At 51.2% G+C, this 25,211-nt stretch overlaps 1 protein-coding gene across 6 annotated transcripts in view; it reads right to left on the reverse strand.

Annotated features, from left to right (window-relative positions):
* TTC39A (tetratricopeptide repeat domain 39A) overlaps positions 1 to 25,211 on the reverse strand; it is a 59,272-nt gene that overhangs the window by 21,116 nt on the left and 12,945 nt on the right. Inside the window, exons 1-6 of one of the 6 annotated variants that reach the window (XM_037745803.1) lie at positions 23,333 to 23,503; positions 13,145 to 13,249; positions 4,181 to 4,312; positions 3,509 to 3,585; positions 2,645 to 2,712; positions 619 to 683 (exon numbers count right to left, since the gene is read on the reverse strand). In XM_037745803.1, coding sequence (XP_037601731.1) covers positions 619 to 683; positions 2,645 to 2,712; positions 3,509 to 3,585; positions 4,181 to 4,312; positions 13,145 to 13,249; positions 23,333 to 23,442 — 557 coding nt within the window. In that variant the 5' untranslated portion in view covers positions 23,443 to 23,503. Of the gene's footprint in view, positions 1 to 618; positions 684 to 2,644; positions 2,713 to 3,508; positions 3,586 to 4,180; positions 4,313 to 13,144; positions 13,250 to 22,444; positions 22,582 to 22,899; positions 23,048 to 23,154; positions 23,306 to 23,332; positions 23,504 to 25,211 lie in introns of those variants that run through there. The other 5 variants (XM_037745805.1, XM_017548726.2, XM_037745804.1 and 2 more) reach the window with 5 other exon arrangements.

The following is a 25,211-nucleotide window of genomic DNA, read 5'->3' on the forward strand; positions in this document are numbered from 1 at the left end:
TTTTTGCTGTAGAAACGATAGATAAGGGATTATGAAGCCATATTGGATACAAATGCTCTGGACTGAATATTCATTCATAAACTCAGCCTGTGCCTGGCCCAGTTTGAATGTCAGGGATTGAGAAAGAGCATGGAAATCATTTTGACACGCAGAGAGCACCTACACACGTGTGTGCATGTGTGTATGTGTGTGTATACGTATACCTTTCCCATGTACTAGAGGGGTCAAAGAAAGCTTCAGGGGGAAAGTGGCATTTGGACTGGGCCTTAACAGATGTGTAGGAGTTCTGCTGCTGTTCCCAAAACAGCTGTTCTTGTAGCTGTCTCCCAGCCCCTACCAGACCACCCAATGCAGAATCTGTGTCTTATTTTCCCCAGCAGAGGGTCTGGCACAGAGCAGGCACTCAAGGGACCAAAGGGAAGGGACACAGCCAGAAAGCCAGGGGAATATTACTCCAGGAGACCGAGGTGCTGAGGGCACAGAAACCTGCTGGTGTCAGCAGTCTGGGTTCCGGCCTCGGTTAGTACTCTTCTCCTCCCACAAAGCCACCTGAGGTGGGCAGCGTACGGATGCCGTGGCCCAGGGCCTCCCCACACATGGATGGCCAGCCCCACTCACTTGTAGGTCTGGTAGCTGTTTCGAACTTTGATGCCGCCCTTGATGAAGCTCACCATGTTCTCGTCCTGCAGGAGGAAAAGATGCTGACAGCCTGGCCCAGGTGGGCAGTTGTAGGCGTGAGAGGGATCCTGCAAGGCTCTGGGCCTGTCTACCCCTCCCTGTGAGGAAACTTATCCTCCCCTGGGGGGATGAGGTCGGAGATCAGCCAAACCAGGCCTCCCTGGTCCTTGGCCCAACAAAAACCTCTAAAATGCTCAGGGCTGGACCAGCCTCCCATGTGTACATACTATGTGCTTAGAGTGAGGCCTGGAGGGGCAGCGCCCGTGGTTAACAGTGTCTCCCTCTAGGTGGAGGGACTGTGAGAAAGGAGGGGGTATGCTTGTTTTTGGATTGTTTGTGGTTTTTACAACAAGCAGGTATTTACCACATTTATAAATTTAAAGCTCCATTGCCTACAGCCCGCCGTTCACTGTGTACACCCAACGGAAACTGATGATCAAGGATTGCGAAACTCAAGTCACCTTCGGGAATGTTCACAGCACCATTGTTCATGATAGCCAACAACCAGAAACAGCCCAAATGCCCACCAGCAGGAGGACAGATAAACAGACTGCGGTTTGTTCACACAGGGAAATAACACACAGTCACATAAGGCTGAGTGAAGAAAGCAAGACCCGCACAGCTTAGGAATCTCAGCACCACTGAAACATCACAATATGCTGTTCAGACAGGAGTACGAAGTGGAGAAAGATATTTTTAAAAAATAGGGTAGGGCCGAGGTGGGCGCAACACTTGAGGTTAGATTGAGACCAGCCTGGCCAACATGGTGAAACGCTGTCTCTACTAAAAATACAAAAATTAGCCTGGCATGGTGGCGTGCACCTGTAATCCTAGCTACTCGGGAGGCTGAGGCAGGAGAATCACTTGAACCTGGGAGGTGGAGGTTGCAGTGAGCTGAGATTGTGCCACTGTACCGAGATCCTGCTACAGAGCACTCCAGACTGGGTGACAGAGCGAGACTTTGTCTCAAAAATAAATAAATAAATAAATAAATAAATAAATAAATAAATAGGGTAGGGACCAATAAACATAGTACTCTAAGTAGTGATTCCCCTGTTGGGTGCATGGACAGGTGAGAAGGAACCCCCAGGGTGAGGAGAGCTATTGCCAGGGTTCTGTCCTCCAGGCGGGTGCAGTGTTGGGGGGTGTTCATTATTTGTAAAAATGTAATAAGCAAACAAATCAAAATGTCATTTATGGTGCAATCATTGCAGTGAATCCTAAGGCAAGGATTAGAATTAATCCAATCTTAATCTCCTGAGGTTAATTTCATAGCACCCCAACACTAAAATGCATTTTACCAGCATCCCAACACTAAAATGCGTATGTTCCTCTCCTGCTAAATACACGTATATAATGATGATGATATGTTCTCATTATAACCCGGGCTTTCAGGCAAAACCACGAAGTGATCATTCTCATCATTCTCACTGTTTGATGAGGAGACTTGGGCACCAACTTCATCAAACCTAGGTTCCCTGCTTATCATTTGCTAATCATGTGTCCTTGGGAAAGTGACCCCTCCCTTCTAAGTCTCCCCTTCATAGGCCTCTGTGGTGAAGATTAAATGAGAAATGTAAATGTTAGCAAAAACAAACTATAATGTGTGTAAGGTATGGAAAAACTACATACCTGTACTGTGTGCAAAAAGTCTGATAGATCATAGGTGCTACAGTGCTTGCTGAATGAATCAAATGGAAAGCAGGCTTTGAGACAATGCCTATCACACCCATGTGACCCTTAACAGGAACTAACGCAGTCACACAGTGCAAACAGCATCCTGGTAATGGTGGGAGCATGTGTGCCCAGGGGCAGGCGTGTGAAGGATGGGTCATGACAGCTACAGGGGAGGGGTCGTGGTTGCTATGGGGGACGGGTCACGGTTGCTCTAGGGGATGGGTTGTGGTTGGACGTGGAAACTGATCTTCTGAAATCCCAGCCTCCTTGTACCAGCGGAGGTCCCTACCTGCAGGAAGGTCAGGGCTGCTCGCTGTAGCAGGCACTCTGCATAGCAGACCTCAGCATGGATTTCCTCTGTCGGGAGAAAACCAAAGCCCCGTGGCCTCCTCATACCCCTACTTCCCCAAAAGCAAAGGGAACCTATGTTAGCACCTCTCCTGTCCCCTACCTCGTCACCCAGTGCTTCAGAGCACTCGTCACTGTCCCCAGAAGCTAGCTCACACCCCTCCCCCTAGTCTTGTTCTCTTGCTCCCCAAGCACTACTGCAGGTGCTGTGCACCCAGCAACATCAGAGGTATTCTGGGGTGTTGGAAACTTCCAGGGCTCTTGAGGGGGGTAAGGCCACTTTCCCCTATGCTGCAGAGCCCCTAATTGCTTTTGGTCAGCCACTGCTGCCTCCAGGATAGCTGCATGTGGTCATGGCACAAAGACCTGGATGGACCATGACAGCCCTGACCGCCTCCTCTCATGTGGTCAGCATCTTGTCCCAGTGACTCAGCCGCTAAAACCACATTCCCCTCTGGGGCTCACGTGATCACTAGGATAATTGAATCAGTAAACTTAACTGCACAAACAATTCTAAACACTGTTGGCCTTAGGAGCAGAGCCCTGGCCTTGTGACAGCCTTCCCTTGTCTTGACCTGCAGGTTCTCAGCCAGTAGTGCCATCACATAAGTAGGTCTCACCTGCCCCCCACACCCTCACCAGAGAGCCACGCCTCAAAAGGCCCCAGGTCTGACCCATGTGTGTCCTGGCATGGACACCAGGGCCCGGCCCCCTAGGTGATGACAGGGAGGATGACTGCCCCTTCCTGGGTCTGGAGCTGGCCGCCTGGCCTAGCATGGCTGAGAGGACGCCCTGGATGCCGCACCTTCAGTGAACTGGCCCAGTGTGGGGCGGTGCACCAGGCTGCTGAAGGAATCTGTTACGGAAGACTTCCTCCGGTGCCTGCAGAAGAAAAAGAGGGGCCCCATGTGAGGATGAGAGAGAGGACACACTTGCCTCTGCCCCTCTCTGCTATACTCTAGAAAATTTCTAGAGAGACAGAGCTAACAGAAAGAACACAGGCTTTTGGGTCAGGCAGAAAAGGTTTGATATTCTGGCAAAAAAAAAAAAGTCACTTAAATTCTCTGAGGCTGTGTCTTCAGTGGTAAAATGAGGACAGTTACTACCCGAACAGTCCTGGGGCTGAGTCTATACAGCAGTCCCTGGCCAACCTGCCCCAGGCCAGGTGATGCTGCTCCTGGCAGCTCCCAACCTGTCCCACCTTTGGGTTCCTCTCCTTAATGTCTCTTGGTGCCCAGCCTGGCCTACACTCCTGCCCACCCAAGTCTTGCTGCCTCCTCCTCTAGCTTGTCACCCTGGTCCCTAAAAGCTGCCCAGTGACTGGCTTGGACAACATAGCTCCTGAAGCAGGGCCGACAGGGACCGCTCTTAGCACCTGGGGACACAACCTTGTAGCCAAAAGCAGCAGTGCGAATGGGCCAGGGTGACAGAAGGGTGGGCCTCCCAACCTCTCATCCCTGCCCCCAATGCCCCCAACCTCTGACATAGCAACTGTGCCTCCTTCATCATGTTGCCAGCGAGCAGGATGTCCTGAGGGTCAAAGGTCATCATGGCCTGCATCTCCAGGATGGTGGCATATGTCAGTGCGTGGTACATGCTCTCCTTGGTTCTGCCAAAGAGAAGGGACATTGAGAGCACCACCTCGCAGAGCCCCAGAGGCAGCTGGGCCTGGGCAGTTCAGCTCTACCCTCCTCCATTCAGCAGTGAGGCTGGGGGGCCGGAGGTCCAGGCACAGGGAGGGCCTTGGCCAGGTCTGATCCTCTCTTTGCTACTCAAAAGACCTGGGATTCTGTTTCCAGCTTGCCTTCTTCCTGCTGAGTGGCCCTAAGTGACCTACCAGATTTGAGCCTCAGTTCCTCATCGGCTTGGTAGGGGTAGTAGTAGCATGGCCGCCGTGTGCACTGAGAAAGGGTTTAGTGCATGTTGGCCCGAGGTGGCCTTTCCCTGCACCCAGTGCCGCCCTCTTGCCTTCTGCCCCCACCTCCTGGAGGCTGAGCCCAAGTCCTGTCTGTGAGATCTGTTTAGCCCAAACCTCAGCCCTGGGCTGTCCTCGAGCCCACTCCCTAGACTTCCTCACTGGCCACCTGCTGCCTCCTCCTACTCCCTCACCTCATCTGATCGTGGTGCCCAATGGTTACACCATGGTTACCTTCCCATGGCTTCCACATCCTGCCAGGGCTGAAGCTCCATGAGACGCCAGCCCTGCCCACCTCTCCAGCCCTCTTGATGCTTCTGTTCCCCACCACCCCCATCTGGTCACATTCAAGATTGCACCCCCAGCCACACTGAACCACACAGACCTTCCATGAGAAAATCCCATATTTCCCTCCTCTGGGCCTTTGCCCAGGCTGTTCTCTCAGATTGAAATGCCCTTCCTCGGCCGGGCGCAGTGGCACACATCTATAATCCCAGAACTCTGGGAGGGCAAGGAGGGAGGATTGTTTGAGCCCAGGAGTTTGAGACCAGCTTGAGTAACATAGTGAGTCCCTGTCTCTAAAAAGTAATAATAATTTTTTTAAAAAAAAAGAAAGAAAGAAATGCCCTTTTTCTACATCTCCTGACATATCTGTCAAAGCCCTTAAATGCCTCCCAGGCCACTGGGAATCCAGGCCCCCTCCTCAGGGACTCCATCTGTAACTGAGGCATGGGCCACGCTGAACTGACGTCGGCACAGGCTCAGCTCTCCCCAGACTGTGGGCCTCTCAGGGACAGAGCTTGTGTGTGACTCACCTCTGTCCTCAGCACCGATGTCAGGGCTGAGCCAAGGTGGCCTCAGGAGCCTCCAGCCTCCCAGCTCCTCCACCACACCAGGCTCCCCAGCTGAAAGGTGTGTTGCGGGCAGCGGGTGGCATTTAGTCTATCACATGGAGAAGGCAACAGGCAAGGAGGAATGGGAACAACACCAGGTTCTCTCTATGTGAGGGGAGTCACTTAACGTGTCTGGGCCTAGATTTCTGATTCTGCAAAACGGGGATGATAATGCCAGCCTGCCCAATCCCTGCGGGCTGTGGGACTGACTGGGAAAGCCTTTACTCCCTTCCCCAGGTCTCCTTGTGAATTATTTATGAAGCTCCTCAGTGCCAGGTATATGCTGGGAACTTCAGAGGAGAGAAAGATGACTAAGGTTTACAGGCTGTTTGGTTGTAAAATCATATGACTTTACCCCTTTTCCTGCTTTTCCTGTTCATAAAACACTCGTAAATTAAGTTAGTTCTGGGTGAAGCTCCTGTGATCCTTGAGGGTCAAAGGAAGGAAACAAAGGCTGCTCCCGGCAGCCGGGGCACTCTCTGGATGCTCCCAGGCCTTTGCCAGGACTGCTTCATCTGCAGGCAGTGGCTTGTGGAGAAGAGTGGGCTGCTTAGAGTGGGGGCCAGAACCAGGCTTCAGAGCCCCTCAGACACAGGTTGGAATTGGCTTCGCCAGCTACCAGCTGTGTGACCTGGCACGTATCCTGTCTCATAGCCTCACTGAGCCTCTAGTTTCTCCCTGCAGAAGGAAAACTGTAACTCTTCTCCCCAGTGGTTTTTTGTGTGGCTTAAACAGAATACCCAGGTCAGGGGCCGCTGCACCAGTGCTCGGTAAATGTAAGTCCCTCTGTGTCCTGCGTCACTTCTCCGAATAAAAACCTTCTCCTTGAGGAGGGGCTTCCCTGGCAGCACACAGACCCATCCCCCAGATGACACCCCCAGCCCCTGGGTCTCTCCGTCTCTCAAGCCCTTGCCTCTCTCTTCCTGCCCCACTGCAGGTCTGAGGCCTGGGACTCAGCGCCACCTACCCAGCCGCACCTGGTGCTGGGCCCAGAAGAGGGACAGCCCCACCTGGTCAGCTGGCAGACAAAGTGGAATTTCTAGTCTGAGTTCCCCAACAGGAACCTATGGGTAAAAATACTAGCCCCTCCCCAGCCTATCACCTGGAAGCCCCCAAATCTAGTCTGAACTGGGAAATGGGGTACAGAGGCACGACAACTCTCAAACCTCAGCCACCCTAAGTTTAGCTTGTACCTCACAGGTTCTTATTTGCATACATAACATTCAGGATGCTAGGAACAATAGTCCCCTCACTCCTGAGCTGCCCCCTCACTCTGGGACATGTCTACTGGGGTCCCACCTTCTTGGGCCCAGACTAGCTGTCAAGATGGGGAGGACACTGGAAGGCAGAGGCAGTCCCTTGGCCTCTCCAAGTCTCTGCCCCTTCATGCGCACTGAAGCTCCCCCTACTCCCCTTTCTGGTCCTATCAGACCCCACTTCGTTGCCTTCCTCTCCAGCCCAAGCTGCTTTTGCGGACTCCCCTCCCCCAGTCCGCTGTCCATTACCCTGCCCTCTTCCTTCTGGGACCTGCCTCAGCTCCTCCCATTCCTGCCAGGCTGAGCGTCTCCATCTCTCAGATACACCAGACCCTCATTCACTGCCCAGCCCTTGCACAGGCTGTTCCCTCTGCCTGGAAACACCCCCTCCATCTGGCTGACTCCTTCTCATCCAGTCTATCTCAGTGTAACTGTCACTTTTTCCAGGAAGCCTTCCAGGGCCGCTTCACGGGTGTGTGATCTATGCCGTTGCACAGGGCCTGTGCCTAAAAAAGGCCCATGCTTGGTTTAATTCTCTGCTGTCATTGTCTTTAAATTCTTAATAATATTTGAACAAATGACCTCCAATGTTATGTGGCAATGAGCCCCAGGAATGATGCAGTCTCCTGACCAGTCCCTTTCCCACAGGAAGTGGGGTCCCTGTGTAGCTTTCGGCACCACTGACTGCTTGTTTCACCATTTCCCTGCAGAACCCTGAGAATAACCCAGGTCTTGCTCAGTCAGGAGCCCCAGCACCCAGCACACTGCCGGGCCCAGGAGGGCGCTCACAGGCTGTTTCTGAATGAACCAGTGACAGTTGCCCAACCACCCCCATCCTTTGAGTCACAGCGTGACCTTGTTTTCATCACACAGAACAGCTCTGCTTCTGGAGTCTTAAAGGATGCCACCCCCCTCCCAGACACAGCCTCCCTACCTGCCCATACTGGCTCGTCACTCCCACTGCCCCATCCTCCCTCCTCCAGCCTGTCTCCTCTTCCTGACTAGTTAGGCTCGTGTCCTCATACCAGTCTCTCTCTCGTCAGCATACTCAGTGCCAAGCCTGCCAACCTTCTGCTGAACCCAGCTAGGAGCCCAGCTCAGGAGCCATGCAACTGTCTACTTTCTCCATGTTGCCACTGGGTAACGCCAGAGAAAGCTGCCCCCTACACAGGCAGACACATGCTGGGCTGGGGCCCCAGCCTCTGCCAGGCCCAGCATCCTGCCCAGAAACACCTTTTCCTCTCTCCTTGTTATCCCTGCAGCATCACCTGGCCCCTCGCTCTCAGCAGGTGACCTTGCCTTTTCCCTCAGAGAAACTCCAGAACACTCAAGGGCACACCCTGAACTCACTGCACCCCCACCCTCACCCCGTCCCCAGTGCACCCTTTCCACCTCCTTCACTCCTCGTGGTAGGGGGAGGCAGATGTGAGGACCCACCCAAGGTAAATGCCGCCACCCAAGGGGGAGGGCGAACCATGCACACAGCAGTTGGCGTGTGGTCTCTGCAGCTGAAGGACCTGGATCCAAATCCCGCTCTGCCGTTTATTAACTATGATCACATAATTCAAGAAAACCAAAAGCAGTAGCCTCCATGTCCCAGAGACAGTGCGTCAAGTCAGACTCAGTGCAAAGTGAAATACACTAGAAGCAGAGACGACACTACTCAAACGTGACTTGTGGAAAGCAGAGGGGAGGCTGGGAAGGGAGCTTGGAAAGCCAGATGCCCCAGTTGGAGCCAAAGAGGATCCCCAATGCATGGGACCAGGACCAATTAAATGAGACAATGTGTGTTCAGTGAAGAACAGTGAATGACACTGGACCCAACATCTGAAGCTTTGGTGGCCATCGGTGAGGAAGGGAGGCTGTTTTCCAGCAAGAATTATTTTTCTCTAGACCCATGGTTCTCAGTGGGAGTGGCAGGGTATCCCCACCCCCAACATTTTGGGTTGTCACAGGTGGTTGTCACAGAGGGGGAGTGTGCTACTGACACTACTATTTGGAGAAAGGCTGTTAAACTCAAAAAGAAAGAAAGGGCCGGGCACAGTGGCTCAGGCCTGTACTCTCAGCACTTTGGGAGGCCAAGGCAGGTGGATCACCTGAGGTCAGGAGTTCGAGACCAGCCTGGCCAGCATGGTGAAACCCCATCTCTACTAAAAATGTAAAAATTAGCTGGGCTCAGTGACACGCACCTGTAATTCTAGCTACTTGGGTGGCTGATGCAGGAGAATCGCTTGAACCTGGGAGGCAGAGGGTACAGTGAGCCATGATCAAGCCACTGCACTCCAGCCTGAGCAACAGAGTGAGACTCTGTCTCAAAAATAAACAAAGAAACAAAAAAATCAAAAAGAAGGAAGGAAGGAAGGAAGGAAGGAAGGAGGGAGGGAGGGAGGGAGGGAGGGAAGAAAGGAAGGAAGGAATGAAGGAAGGAAGGAAGGAAGGAAGGAAGGAAGGAAGGAGGGAAGGAAGGAAGGAAGGAGGGAGAAAGGGAGGGAGGGAGGATGGAAGGAAGGAGAAAGAGAGGAAGGGAGGGAGAGAGGAAGGAAGGAAGGAAGGAGGGAAAGAAGGAAGGAAGGAAGAATCGATCCTTTTCCGGAATAAGGCAGGGGCTGAGAAACTGCACTGCTTCCCATGTGAGGTAACAGGTGGCTCCATGGGAAGACTGGATTCCTGGGTGTCTCTTTTAGAACGAGGGTTTCCTTTGGGGGTCCTGAGAGCTGTAGGACTCCTGTTAGAATGCCCTACTGAGGTGAGGGTGCCACAGAGGGAAAAGCCCCTTCACCCTGTGGCAGGGACAGCTCGAGAACCCAGGTGCAGCCACAGCCTCTGGTTTTAATATTTTCTCCTGTGTTTTGACTCCCTTTTGTTGGCCCCAAGTCTGCAGGACAGTTTAGAGTAGATTGAGGCATGGTTTGGTCTTAGCTGGGCCTCAGTGGGTGAGGAGAAACACTGGTGTCTGTGCTTGGGGTGCAGGACAGGCTGAGCAGCTGTGGCCTGGGCGGCTGGTTTCCAGTGCAAGAGGGTGACCATGGTCTGGGGTCCAGGCTTGAGTGCGGGACAGGAAATGACCAGGGGAGAAGCAGGAGCTGGGGAGCCTTCCGAGAAAACTGGAAAGGGACCCTGGACATTCCAAGACAGAGCAGGCTGCAGTTGGGCCTTCCTTAGGCCATGGCCACACTCTTGCTGCAGACCCTGACCCACCCAGCCTGACCCCCTCAAGCCAGGTCCCTTCAGAGGGTGGGAGTGAGGTGTGGAGACTGCCACTCGAGGGACTTGTTGCGATCATCATGCCCTGGAACCCCCACCCCAGCCCAGAAGCTGGGTCACTGACTCTAGACGGGGAAAAGATGGGTGCCTCAGGTCTAGAGAAACTGAACAGGTCAGGCCTGGGGACTTGTGGAAGCCAGTCCCCCAGCCTCAGCATTCACTTTTCCGTGGGGCTTGGGTGCAGAGGACAAGCTGGAGCTGAAAAGAGGGGAACTAGGGAGAGTAGGTGGCAGAAATGATTAGACCCCAGCCCCCCAGCCCCCAGTCTCACAATTCAGCCCCCAGGCTGTGGGGCTCTCTGTCTAGGCTGGGGAACAGAGGATTCCTCTCTGGAGAAGCCAAGCCATGCTGGTGCTGACACCTGGGGGCCAGTTCTCTGCCAGATCATCCAAAGCCAACCCCACCAACTACAAGGCAGCTTGGCACAGACCTTCCAGCTGGCCTTTGTGTGAGCTCAGTCTTAGATAGGACCAGACAGACAGCCGGGGACTGTTTGGTTTTTGAAGAAAGCACCCCATGAGAGGAGGATTTCCCCCATTAAACAGACTGCGGGAACACTAAGAAGGCCAAATTATGCAGGAAAAGAATGAAACATTTTAAAGAGAAATAATGGCCGGGCGCGGTGGCTCACGCCTGTAATCCCAATTTTGGGAGGCCCAGGTGGGCGGATCATGAGGTCAGGAGATCGAGACCATCCTGGCAAACATGGTAAAACCCCATCTCTACTAAAAAATACAAAAATTAGCTAGGTGTGATGGCGCGTGCCTGTAATCCCAGCTACTTGGGAGGCTGAAGCAGGAGAATTGCTTGAACCCAAGAGGCGGAGTTTGCAGTGAGTCGAGATCGCGCCATTGCACTCCAGCCTGGTGCCTGGAAACAGAGCGAGACTCTGTCTCAAAAAAAAAAAAAAAAAAAAGAGAATATTCTATGACAATAATAAGAAATACTTTATTAGATACTTATTACATGCCAGGCGCTGTCCTAAGGACCTCATATTCCAAATATAGATATAAAGAAGTTAATGCACCATAAACCAAGAAGAAGATGTTATAGGGAAAAAGAACACTCAGAGAATAAAGAATACCAGGAAATTAATTATACGATTACAGAGATAAAGAAGTCAACAGAAGGAATTAATGAGAAGGGTGAGGAAATCTTCCAAAAATCAGAGGGGGAAAAAAAAAGATAAAGCAATGGGAAAAAGGAGAGGGGGAAGGAAGAAGCTCAGAAGAGGACTGACCCAGGAGGTGGAAAAGGTGAGTTAAAGAAAGCCCAGGAAAGGGAAACAAGATGGAAGCATCATACAAGAGCACTTCCCAGAACTGAGAGCCCACGCAGCAATCCAGAATAAAAAAGGCTTCATTGCCATACATCACGGTAAAATTCCAGATTTACAAGAGCCAATCTCAAACCTTTCTGGAGAAGGAGAAAAGATCATATACGAAGTGAAAAGAATTAGAGTTCTCACAGCTAAAGTAAATGCCAGAACACTGAAGCCAGGTAGTCAAAGTTCTTAGGGAAAAATGTTATATTTATGCAAGCCTTTATTTTAATTTTTTTTTTTTCTCAGACAGAATCTTACTCTGTCACCCAGGCTGGAGTACAATGGAGCGATCTCTGCTTACTGGAACCTCCACCTCCCAGGTTCAAGCAATTCTCCTGCCTCAGCTTCCCAAGTAGCTGGGATTACAAGCACTTGCTATCATGTCCAGCTAATTTTTGTATTTTTAGTAGAGACAAGGTTTCACCATGTTGGCCAGGCTGGTCTCGAACTCCTGACCTCAAATGATCCACCTGCCTCGGCCTCCCAAAGTGCCGGGATTACAGGTATGAGCCACTGCGGCCAGCCTTTCTGAGGAAATTTCTGTAGGACATTCCCTGGCAAACAAGGGGGGACACAAGAGATAAGACCTGGAATCAAAGAAACGGGAGAGAAGCAAAGGAGCTCCAAGACACAGCAGGCAGAGGCCAGAAGACATATCTGTCCTCCCGAGGACAGGTTTCCAGGAAAATGGGCAGGAAGGAACTGAGCACTTGATCGGTTTCAGCATTTGGGGAAAAACTCACAATAAGATGATCTGATGGAGTGGTTATAAAAACTTAAGGATACATATTTAGCATATTAGGCCAATGGGAAAAGCAAGACAATTATTAACTCTAGAAGGAAACAGTCTCACACATGATTTCCTTTACAATGAGCATTAATCACAGAGGTATGGTTACGTAAACATTGATTATTACTTTATTTTCTTTTTCTTTTTTGCTTTTCCTTTTTTTTTTTCTGAGGCAGGGTCTTACTCTGTTGCCCAGGCTGGAGTGCGGTGGTGCACAAGATCATAGCTCACTGCAGCTTCAACCTCCTGGGCTCAGATGATCCTCCCACTTCAGCCTCCCGAGTAGCTGATAATATAGATTCACACCAGGACACCCGGCTAATTTTTTGTATTTTTTTTTTTTTTGTAGATACGGTTTTCACTGTGTTGTCCAGGCTAGTCTCAAACTCCTGGGCTCAAGCAATCTACTTGCCTCAGCCTTCCTAAGTGCAGGGGTTATAGTCATGAGCCAGCATGGCCAGCTAAACACTGATTATTGATTTACCCCAATATTGTGGTATAATGACAAGAGGAGGATGAGGGAAGGGTGACATGGCAGGGGTGTAAGAAAGCTAAATTCTCATCTATCAATAGATGGGTTTGTTGTTGTTGTTGTTGTTGTTGTTTTGAGACAGAATCTTACTCTGTTGTCTAGGCTGGAGTGCAGTGGCACGATCTTGGTTCACTTTAACCTCTGCCTCCCAGGTTCAAACAATTCCCCTTCCTCAGCCTCCTGAGTAGCTGGGATTACAGGGACGCACCACCATACTGGGCTAATTTTTTATATTTTTGGTATAGACAGGGTTTCGCCTTGTTGGCCAGGCTGGTCTTGAACTCCTGACCTCAAGTGATCTGCCTGCCTTGGCCTCCCAAAGTGCTAGGATTACAAGTGTGAGCCACCATGCCTGGCCCAATAGATGTTTTAAAGTAATAAGGAAGGGTGAGTTTTATGGTATGTAACCTCTGGTTCTCCCTGACTGTCATGCACACCCCTGACCCCAACTGGGGCTTGAGCCTCACCTTGGCTTGAGGTAGCTGAGTGCTTCTGAGAACTGGTTGGTGAGGAAGAGGTCCAGGGCGGTCATGCACTCGTCCAGAGCCTCGTGGAGGCTGCTCTCAGGAGTCCTGGGGAAAGAGATGCGGGACATGACGCAGGGGCCCTCCAGCCTCTCCTGGCTGGGACAGAGCCTCACAGGGCTTACTCAGCCTCTCTGGACAGCCTTGGGTGCTTGTCACAAGCTCCTCCAGGCTGCCACTCTGTACTGAGACAAAGGGACAATTTGGACCCACCTCTTCGTGTTCCCAAGGATAAGAGGGGGAGCAGAAGGGAATGTCATCTGAGATCTGATGGGGGTTGGGGAGGGGCCAAGGGCAGGGTGCAAGGAGGCCTCAGGAATAAATGATCTTACCCTCCACAAGGGTAAAGGGAGTCTTTGTGGCCCTTCTGACCCATTGGACTCTGCTGCCCCCCAGGGGGGTGCAGCCCACCCACTAAATCCCACAGTCCCTTTCTCCCTCCATCTTCTCCAGGCCTTCTCCCTCCCCCAGGCCTGCACTCTAGAATCCCAGACGTTGTCACAATGGACTGCAGGGTCAGCGGCCCCATACAAGAGGCCCAGGGCCTTTCAAATTCACTTTGCCAATGGCTCCTCCAGAACCCTGAGCCCTTTCAAGTCCTCACGCTTCTCTATAGCTTTTACCACCCTCTGACATGATATATTTTACTTATTTTTGTGTTTATTGTCTGCCCCACTCCACTAAACTATAAGCTTCCAGAAAGCAAGTATCCGGTACAAAGCAGGATTTTAATAAATGTCTGTTAGGTGAATGAATGAATGAAGAGTCTAAGGCTAGGAAAGCAAACCCCTGACTTTTCTGGGCCTCAACTTTCCCATATAAAAATGAGAAATGAAACTAAGAGATCCCAGAAGCCCTGTCTATTTGATATTTTGATAATGCCTCTTCTCAAGTAGCCTCCTTTGAGTGAAAGAATGTTCCAGAAAGGGGCTCGAAGATCCCCCTGAAGGGAAATCCTATTTTCCAAAAGTTAGTTCAAAGAAATTCCCTCTCCACCAGGTAAACTCCTACATATACCTTAAAGCCCAGCTGTAAAGTCTCCTCTTCTGAGATGCATCAGCAGCTCTTCCCAGACAATTTGAAATATGTCTTTTTCTTTTTTTTTTTTTAAGACAGAGTCTTGCTCTGTCACCCAGGTTATAGTGCGGTGGCACAATCTCGGCTCACTGCAACCTCTGCCTCCTGGGTTCAAACAATTCTCCTGAGTAGGTGGGATTACAGGTATGTGCCACCACACCCAGTTAATTTTTGTATTTTTAGTAGAGATGGGGTTTCACCATGTTGGCCAGGCTGGCTAGAACTCCTGACCTCGTGATTCACCCGCCTCAGCCTCCCAAAATGCTAGGATTACAGGCGTGAGTCACCACGTCTGGCTGTGTCTTTTTCAAAATTGAACTCTTGTTCATTCTCCCAAATCTGTTCTTCCTCAATCTTTGCCTTTCTTTTCTTTTTCTTTTCTCTTTCTTTGTCTTTTGTTAGATATGGAATCTCACCATGTTGCCCAGGTTGGTCTCAGCGAACTCCTGGGCTCAGGCAATCCTCCTGCTTCAGGTTCCCAAACTGTTGGGATTATAGATGTGAGACCATGCCTGTCCACAGTTTTAATAAGCAACACTATTCTACCCAGTTCCTCAAGCAGAAAATCTGATGGTCATCTTTGCCACATAACTTACCTGGCCTCTGTTATCCCCTCCATCACTAAACCCCATCAATTCTATTTCCTGACCTTTTTTTTTTTTTTGAGACGGAGTCTCTGTCGCCAGGCTGGAGTGCAGTGGAGCAATCTCGGTTCACTGCAACCTCCGCCTCCTGGGTTCAAGCGATTCTTCCGCCTCAGCCTCCTGAGTAGCTGGGACCACAGGCGCGTGCCACCATGCCTGGCTAATTTTTGTATTTTTAGTATAGACAGGGTTTCACCATGTTGGCCAGGATGGTCTTGATCTCATGACCTCGTGATCCGCCCACCTCGGCCTCCCAAAGTGCTGGGATTACAGGCGTGAGCCACTGCGCCTGGACTAATTCCTGACTTTTTTTCTTAATTTAAGAATGTTTACAGACATGGGGTCTCTTAAGTTGCCCAGGCTGGTCTTGAACTCCTGGGCTCAAGTGATTTTCCCACCTCATCTTCCCAAAGTGCTGAGATTACAGGTATAAGCCACAGTGCCCGGCCTACTTCCTAACGTCTCTCAATCCACTCCTTCTTGTCCAGTGCTTTCTGGTCCAGGCCAGCACCATCTTTACCCAGGTCTGTTGGAAAACTCTCCATTCCACTCTTTCCATCTTCTTCCCTCTTCTCTGTTAGACCTTTTTATTCTACATTTCATGTCTCTTAACTAACTTCTATACCATCTCTTGGACTCTCTGTCAGATCCTGAGTAATTTCATTAGGTGCCTCTGACCTGCTGTTTATCCTGTCTACTGAATTTTTCATTTCAATGATTATATTTTTCATTTTATAAAATTCCACTTGGTTCTTTTTCAAATCTTAGTTATTTGGGGTAGTATCATGTTTCCTGCCTCAAGTCCATCTTCAATTCCTTTATACATTTTTTTTTTTTTTTTTTTAAGAGATAGGGTTTCCCCATGTTGGCCAGGCTGGTCTTGAACTCCTGACTTCATGTGATCCGCCCGCCTCAGCCTCCCAAAGTGCTGGGATTACAGGCGTGAGCCACCGTGTCCGGCCCCTTTATACATTTTAAGCATAATTCTTTCTATTCTAGATCTCATAATTCTAGCATTTTAGACTCTCAGGGAAACTAATTCTGCTCTTTCTTGTTTCTGGTGCCTGCTGCTCACAGTGGCTTATTTCCTTGTGTGTTTTTTAATTATATTACAAATTCATGTTTGGCGGATCCAGAGGGACTGTGGGACAGGACACATTGCTCCAGGAAGGATTTTTCATTTACTTTGGCCAGGTTCCCTGGGGAACTACCACTCTGAGACTATTTAAGTTACTTTTTAAGTTTGTGGTTTCCAGGACCACAAAGGTAGTAGTATACCATCAAACCCAAAGTTTATTCGATGGCAGACCGGTATTTATAATTTTTTAGGGAGTCTTTTTTCCCCCCACTAGAAATGCTGTCTCCCCTTGCTGGTGGGGTGGGCCTTTTTTCTAGCCAATCCTCCTATTCACTGAATGTAGCCCTTGGAGGGTCCCAGATTTATGTGCTGAGTGGGGGGATGCTAAGTTGCAACTCCTCAAACTGTAACTGTGTGGGCCCAAGACTTTATTTCCCATCCACGGAGTGGCCGTTAAAACTCCTGGTTTTAGATTTCTGAAATGTGTAAATACCCTGAGGCTGCTGTGGCTTCATCTTACTTGCCAGCCTGACTTCAGTTCTTTCTTCACTCTTGGCTCAAGGGGGTTTCTGTTACTTCTGTGGGAGCGCAGGAATGCACTTTGTTATTATTATTACTTATTTATTTATTTATTTTGAGATGCGGTGTTGCTCTGCTGCCCAGGCTGAAGAGCAGTGGTGCAATCTTGGCTCACAGCAACCTCCTCCTCCTGGGTTCAAGCGATTCTCATGCCTCAGCCTCCTGAGTAGCTGGGATTATAGTCATGCGCCACCACACCTGACTCATTTTTTGTATATTTAGTAGAGACAGGGTTTCACCGTGTTGCCAGGCTGGTCTCAAACTCCTGACCTCAGCTAATCCATCCACCTCAGCCTCCCAAAGTGCTGGGATCACAGACGTAAGCCACTGCGCCCGGCCAGGAATGTCCTTTAAAGAATGTTTGTTGTAACTCATCCCAGCCTCTAGGTAGTTTCTTTGAGGAAGAATTCTGGAAGCATTATTTATCCTAACCTGTCTCTTCCATCATCTCCAAAGATACGTCTTTAAAACCCAAATCTAACCATGTCATTTCTAAACTTAAAATCCTTCCCTGGGTTCCCACTGCTCTTAGGGTAAAGGTCAAGTTCCTTTCCATGGCCTAAAAGGCCCCACCTGATGCTGCCCCTGTCCCTCTCTTCAGAGGCTGGGACACTGTCTACCTCTTTGTGCCCAGGGCATAGCCTAGTGACTGGTATTCAAGCCATTCATCTCTGTTGGATGAATCAATGAAGCAGCACTGAGTATGTACTGCCTGGGTGTTCAACTGTCATTCTCTCTAACTGTTCTCAAAATGCCCTGTGAAATGGGATTATTACCCCCCAACACACACCTATTGTAGATGGGGAAACTGAGGCACAGAGGACAGGTAACTTGGCTAAGGTCACACATCCAAGCATGGGTTCTAACCCAAGTTTCTGCCTGAGTCAGTGCCCGTCAGCTTAGCCCAGAGAGTCACGTCCATTGCTGTGGTTTATGCCAACCTCTAAACAATTCCAGACCCAAGAGTCTGCCCCCCATTTCTGCACACACACGCACCACTCACCACCTCCATCCCCCACTGGCAAAGACATTCTGTCTGCTTGGTCTACCTGGAGAGAAAGAAGCAGGGCCACATGGACAGACAGTGCAGAGGTGCACATCCCTCCCTCAGCAGCCCCAACACCTCTTCTGCTTAACTGGGATGAGGCTGTCTGCAGCATCTGGGGGTGAGCTGAGCCCTGGGCTAATTTCCTCTCTCCTTCCCTCCTACAAGCACCCATGAATCTCATGCTCTAGGCTATGCCTGGGATTGGGCTCTGGGGACACAGAGAGTGGAAACTGACCTAGACCTGCCCCTTTAGGAGCTCACAGCCTACAGGAGACAGGCAGACAGGGCAGTGACAGCCACAGTGATCAGGGCTGTGATAATGGGAGTCACTGGGGGCAGAAGGGGCCCAGAAAACACCTCTAACTCAGCCTGGAGCACTCAGGAGGCTAAGTGGAAGGAGGGTGGCATCAAGGAAGATGCCACTGGACTGAGAACAAGATGGAGAAAGAAGTCTAAGAAGGGGAAACAACATGCACAGGGCTGGAGGCGTGGCGCCATGGTTAGGAGGTACAAGCATTCTGGAAGGGCTTGGAAGACAGAGGCTCTGGAAGGCCCTCTAAATGGAGGGGTGAGGCTACAGTGGCTGGAGAGCTCAGGAAGGCTGGAGACATCAGCCCCATTTGACTTAATAATGGCATTAACAACCACCCATCACCACAGAGAGATTAGCTCTTCAAGTTATCTAAATTGATGACTGCATGATTTCACTCAGTCCTGCCAGCAGGAACCCTTATCTGCCTTTGACAGATAAGGCAGGGAAGGCAGTGAAGACAGGAACACCATCAGGCTCCTCTCAGGAGGCTGGGAGAAGACAAAAATGCATTCTGTGGAAGCAACAGTGCCAAACCTTTCCCCTCGCCTGGCTGAGACGGAGGCCCCCACTTCTCCACAGGCTCCCCCTGCGTCTTCAAGACCTTTCTTTTCCCAGGACACCTTGCCTGGCTCAGGTGACATCTATTCCTCAGTGATGGTGGGTGAAGTTGCGTTGGGAAACTGAGGAAAGGGAGGAGGAGAAGAGGTGCTGGGCTGGATGGAACAGAGCTGGTGACCAATGCCAGGAGCTCTGGCACAGGGGTGGGGGCTCTCCCCTTCAGATCCCACCCACACTGAGGCCCGATTGAGAAGGGAGCTAAAGGGCGGGAGGGAGTGTCAGGCAGCCCAGAGCCACCCCCACTCTCCCATTCCCTCCCACTTCTCTACTACAGTTGGCCTAGACTGCTACTTCTGGATCTCATAGGGAGATCTGGGTAGAGCTGGGAGACCCTCAGTTCCCACTGAGAACAGAAAATCCTTCTACCTCCATCCTAGTCAGGGAGATGTGGGTGTGGGGTGGGTGAGGTGGCGGAGCAGTTACTCAGGAGGCCAACTGCAGTCAGAGCTGGATTGTAATCCCTTCTTCACCACTGAGGGGAACTTTGGCTCAACGAGTGAAATAACCTGTCCATGGGGATCTGCCGCTTCCAAAGTGACCTTCCTAAATTGCAAAAATGATTGTGACTCTCCTTCCAAAGAGTCCCCCTTAGCGGCACATAAATGTGTGACAAGAGTGATGTGGCATGACCTAATGCAGTGTGGCCTTCGTGAGTTCTGAAAGCAGACAACCCTAGACTCAAGCTGCAGCTATTCCTTGCTGGATAAACTTGGGAATGTTCCGCACCATCTACGAGCTTCATTTCCTCATCAAGGAAATGGGAATGACAGTACTTCTCTCCCGCGGTTTTTGCGACTTTCTTGTGTGAAAGCACAAGAGTACTCAGAAAATGTGAGTAATTATTATTTTTTCTAAAATTATGTATTGTCATTTTTTTTTGAGAGAGAGAGAGGTTTGCTCTGTTGCCCAGGCTGGAGTAAAACGGCACTATCTGGACTCACTGCAACCTCTGCCTCCTGGGTTCAAGAGATTCTCCTGCCTCGGCCTCCCGAGTAGCTGGGATTATAGGCACCCACCATCATGTCCAACTGATTTTTGTATTTTTAGTAGAGACGGCGTTTCACCATGTTGTCCAGGGTGGTCTCAAACTCCTGATCTCAAGTCATTCGCCTGTCTCAGCCTCCCAAAGTGCTGGGATTATAGGCGTGAGCCACCGCACCCGGCCTTGTCATCATTTCTTGATCAAGCAGCACTGACTTTATGATGAAACTAAATAGTTTAAAAGATTGAGTGGGCCAGGTATGGTGGCTCACACTTGTAATCCCTGCACTTTGGGGGGCCAAGGCAGGAGGATCGCTTGAACCCAGGAATTTGAGACCAGCCTGGACAACAAAGCAAGATCCTGTCTCTTATTTTATTTTAAAGATCGAGTGCACATATCCAACCACCCAGAAATTCCACTACTAGGGGACACCCTAGTGAAACACATATGTGCAAAGAACAATCGTACAAGAATATTCACTGTCTGAATAGCAAAACACTGGGAACACTTCGACATCCATCAAGAAGGATAAATAAACAAATGGAAGTGTCTACATAGGGCGGTATATCACACATCACGGCAAGTGGGACAAGAGCTGCAGGATCAAGGCTAGATCTCAGAAACCTGAAGTTGAGTGTGAAAACGCAAGCTGCAGCATGACACATGCTATAGGACTCAATTCACAGAAAACTTCAAAGAACAAACTACAAACTACCTTTTTTTTTTTTTTTTTTTTTTGAGACAGAGTTTTGCTGTTGTTGCCCAGGCTGCAACCTCTGCCTCCTGGGTTCAAGTGATTCTCCTCCCTCAACCTCCCAAGTAGCTGGGATTACAGGCATGTGCCACCACGCTTGGCTAATTTAATATTTTTAGTAGAGACGGGGTTTCTCCATGTTGGTCAGCCTGGTCTCGAACTTCTGACCTCAGGTGATCCGCTTGCCTCAGCATCCCAAAGTGCTGGGATTATAGACATGAGCCACCATGCCTGACCCAAACTACATATTTTTAAGACTCACATACACTGAGCAAAATAATAAAAACAGGGAAATGATAAAACCTAAATTCAGGATGGCAATTAACTCTGGAGACTGAAGAAGGGAAGAGGTTTCCACAGGACTTTCAAGGGTCTCTGCTATGGTTTATTTCTTAAAAAGAATATAAAATGGATGGGACACAATGTTAATATCTGACAAAGTTGGGTGGCAAAAGTATGGGAGTTCATTTTATTATTTGCTATATTTTTCTGAAGGCTTTAAATGTTTCATGATTTTTAAAGAGGTAGAGATTTAAGGGTTTCATTCGTCCACCACTGACCATCTGGGCCCAGAGCAGGCCTCAATGAGTGTTTGCTGAGCGAGTGAGTAAGTGTCTCTATAGTGAAGGTGAGAATGGTCCTGCGGCGTGCGGCCCTCCTCTGCTCAGATCCCACCAGGATGACCCTAACCAGGGGTGGGGACAGACGGACAAGTGGCCTCAGAGAAGAGTGGGCAGGCATGCAGAGAGGCAGGTAGGGCTCAGCATAAGGAAGACCCACCAGCGTAAGAGCAAGCCTGCTGTCCTGAGGCCTGCAGCAGGGCCAGAGAAGCTGGGGTTGTGGAGGGCACTTAAACACGGAGGTAAGCATATGAGGAAGTGGGATGAATGTGGTTTTCAGCCAGGGAGTCTAGGCTTCTTTGATAGACAGCTTGCTACATGCCCGACTTCTCTCCTGGAAACCACTTTTCTGGACCCAGCAGGGTGGTGATGCTGTCAGGGCTGCGCATAAGGAGCCTATCCAACCTCCAGCTTTACAAAGACTCGGCCCGGAGCAGGAAAGGAGCAGCCGGCCATGCTTCCCTGTGCTTTCCAAAGGAGGGACCGGAAGTCTAGGAAGGGTAAAGGACTTGGCCAAAGTCATACAACAAAAGTGATCAAGCTGAAACTCACCAGGCAACCCTCTCCCAGGCCAAGGTGTCCCCCAGCAACCCAGCTTCCGAGCCCTGATAAAGCCACACTCACAAGCCTGGCGGGGGTTTCTAGCTGCCAGCTGGCACCAGCCTCATCACCTCCCTGTTCATGTGTCAGGTGGCGGGCCCTTAGCAAATATTGTCACTGGTAGTGAGGCTCCAAGCAACCCTCCTCCCAGCTCACCTGGGCTGGATCTCTGCCCAGCAACCTCCCAGAGGTCAGGGGTCCCAGCAGCCACCCCCTGCCCTGCCCACTGGGGCACAGGAAAAGCGGAGAATTTCGGAAGGTCTCCCAGCAATAGCGGTTGTCATTGCTACAGGGGGTGATGTAGGTAGGGGTCCATAGGGGTTTCTCAGTGGGATGTGGGTAGGGTTGGGCAGGAGAGCCACGTTGAAGGTGACAACGCCCACTTTTTACTACCCAGGTTCCTGCTGCACCCAATGGGCCTGGCTGGCCCATACCTTGGCCCTTTAAGTTCCCCTAATGTCCCTGAAGATGATGGGGGTGAAGGGATCTGACAACAGACAGAGCTGAGTTCAAATCCCACCCCCAACTCTCCCCTCCTGGGTGACGGATGACAAGTCACTTAAGTGCTCTGCCTCAGTTTCCTCATCCGTCACAGGGGAGAGTAACAGGGCCACCCCACAGGAGTGAACGCCACGAGGCAGGTTGGGAAGGCGGCTCTGAACGTGTCTGACGATAGCTCTGTGAGAAAGTTAGGACCCAGAAGGGGAGTGACCGACCCGGGGTCCCCGCGCCTCCTCCCCCTCGCAGCCCCCAGCGCCCTCTCCTGCCGGCGGCGGCGGCGGCGGCTCCCGGGGCTGGGCGGGGTGGGGGCTGGAAGCCGCAGTGCGGCCCCGGGCGGGTGCGTGGGGGAGGCCTGGCGCGGCGCCCGCCACCCGCCCCGGCCCCAGCCCGCTCCGCCAGCGCCCCCGGGCCTCCCCGCCGCGCACTTACCCCGCGGGCAGGGCTCCCGGGGCGTCGGCCGAGGTCATCGCCGAGGGGCGCGGGCGGCGCTGCCCCCGCCGGACGCCAGCCGCGGCCCAGGTGCTGCCGCCGGAACCCCGAGCCGGGCGCTGTGCGGTCGCGGACGCGGCGGCCGGGGAGGGGCGCGCCGGGGGCGGGGAAGGCGCCGGGGCCGGGCCGGGCCTCGGTCTCCCCACCCGCACCGTGGAGCCATGGCCGCCCGCGGCGACCCGCGCTCCCGCACAGCCGGGGGTTCCGGGCGGCCCCCGCCCCCGCTCCGACAGGTAAGAGCCCGGCGCCCTCCGCGCAGACACCGCCCGGCCGGGAGCTGGCGCCCTCCTCACACGTCCCCACCTATTTGGCGCTAGAAGTTCTTCTCCGGGACCTGAGGCCCACTTGCCTGTCACTTCCCCTCCCCACAGCTCCCGCCCTGAAGCGGCCCCCACCTGAGCCGTCACCATCCTCCCGCACTAATGAAGGCATTCGAGCAGACAAAGACAGCCCCCAGAGTCAGGCCTGGATTTTAATCCCACCATCTCACCCACGGAATGACTGCAGGAGACAAGGCGGGTAAAACGCGGTTTAGCACTCACCGCCAGCTGGCAGTTCACAATGCCTTCTCAAATGATCCCCATAGTTGCTGTTTTACAGATGGGGAAACTGAGGCATGGGGTTCATTTGATTCACGCATGATCACTAACCTAATAAGTGGCAAACTAGGACTGGAATCCAGCCCTCCTGAATCCCAAGCCAACACTCCAGCCCCTTCCCCGCTTGGCCCTCTCTCCCCTGTGTTCCCAGTGCTTCTGTGGGGTCACCCACCACACTCCCCAAATGTCCACTGTGTCCGGAGCCCTGAGGTTGGTGTCTCCATCTGACCTGATCTTCTGGCAGAGAGAGCCACTGGCCCATGAAGAGTTAACCAGCCACCACCTCCTGGCCCCAGATGCTGCTCTTAACCATGACTCATCAGAGCATGTGGCTGCCATTAGAACTGTCCCTTCACAAAGGGAGGGACAGAAGTAAGGAAATACTGTAGCTCCCCTGGAGCAACCATGACCTCCAGGACGTCAGAAGAGGAAGCAGAAGGGGACAGCCTGCAGAAGCGGCCACGGTGGGAACAGGACTTGCACCAGATCCCAGGGGAGCCAGGCAGGTTGGGCTTGATGGTAGCTGCTCAAATCTAAACAGGCTGCCTGGAAAGGCAGTGAATTCCCATCTTGCCCAGTTTTAAGCACGGGCCAGATGCTCACTTGCAAGAATCATCCCATTTCTAGGAGTCACTTATACAGACATGAAAAGATAATTAACTACTAGAAGCAAGGTGTGATGACATCCACCAGCAACTATAAAGAATCCAGACAAGGGGAGAGACTGGGGGGCTTCCTGGAAGAGGTGGGGACAGAACTGAGCCTTGAAGTTTGTTATTTAAACAAACTGAAGTCATGGAGAGGGTGTACCAGCTCGGGGAGCAGTGCGGATGAAGGCATGGAGGTGGGAAAGGACACACTGAGGATAGCTGGAGTTTGGGAGGCTGATGAGACCACCAGCAGTACAAGTAAAGAGGCTGATGAGGCTGGGGCCCCTATGGCATGTCATGCACTTTCAAATCTCTAGGCATTTAAACATGCTGTTCCTTCTGTGTGGAACACACCTTTCGCCTTTGTCCCTTGTTAGTCATTCATGTAACCAGGGGTGGACCCAGAAGCTTGCAATGGGGAGGCCACTGTTCAAAAAAAAAAAAAAAAATTTACCAAAACAGGTTGAGCATTCTTAATTTCAAAATCTGAAATCCAGAATGCCCCACAATTTGAAGCTTTTTTTCTTTGTTTTTTTGAGACAGTGTCTCATTCTGTTGCCCAGGCTAGAGTGCAGTGTCATGATCTCGTGATCTTGGCTCACCATAACCTCGGTCTCCTGGGTTCAAGCGATCCTCCTGCCTCAGCTTCCCAAGTAGCTGGGATTACAAGCACTCACCACCATGCCCAGCTAATTTTTGTATTTTTACTAGAGACAGGATTTTGCCATGTTAGCCAGGCTGGTCTCGAACTCTGGACCTCAAGCGATCCACCTACCTGGGCCTCCCAAAGTGAGATGGATTACAGGCGTAAGCCACTGTGCCCAGCCTAAAACTTTAAGCTTTTTGAGCACTGTAGTTGGAGACTGTGGGCTGCCATGTTCGCTGTGCTGTTGTTACAGCGGACATAGGCATTCTGCTGACGCTCACGTGCTGCTGGGTTACCCTAAACACTTTAGTTTTTCACTGTATTAATGGCATGTTATATTTTTACTGTTAAGTACTTATGTGTGAATAAGAGTAAAAAATGCTTATTGGGAGCATATAAATTCACAGTCAAAAATGATGGTGATACTAAATAATCACAGATTGTCCACATGGGTGGCTGAGAGAGCGACGCCTCTGCTTTTTGATGGTTCAGTGTACACAAACTTTGTTTCATGCACAGAATTATTAAAAATATTGTATAAAATTACCTTTAGGTGGCTGGGCACAGTAGCTCGCGCCTGTAATCCCAGCAGTTAGGGAGGTCAAGGCGGGAGGATCACCTGAGGTCAGGAGTTTGAGATCAGCCTGGCCAACATGGAGAAACCCCGTCTCTACTAAAAATACAAAATTAGCCAGGTGTGGTGGTACATGCCTGTAATCCCAGCTACTCAGGAGGCTGAGGCAGGAGAATTGCTTGAACCCTGGAGGGGGAGGTTGCAGTGAGCTGAGATTGAGTCATTGCATTCCAGCCTG

Source organism: Cebus imitator, unplaced genomic scaffold (assembly GCF_001604975.1).
Source record: "Cebus imitator isolate Cc_AM_T3 unplaced genomic scaffold, Cebus_imitator-1.0 Scaffold214, whole genome shotgun sequence".
NCBI lineage: Eukaryota > Metazoa > Chordata > Mammalia > Primates > Cebidae > Cebus > Cebus imitator.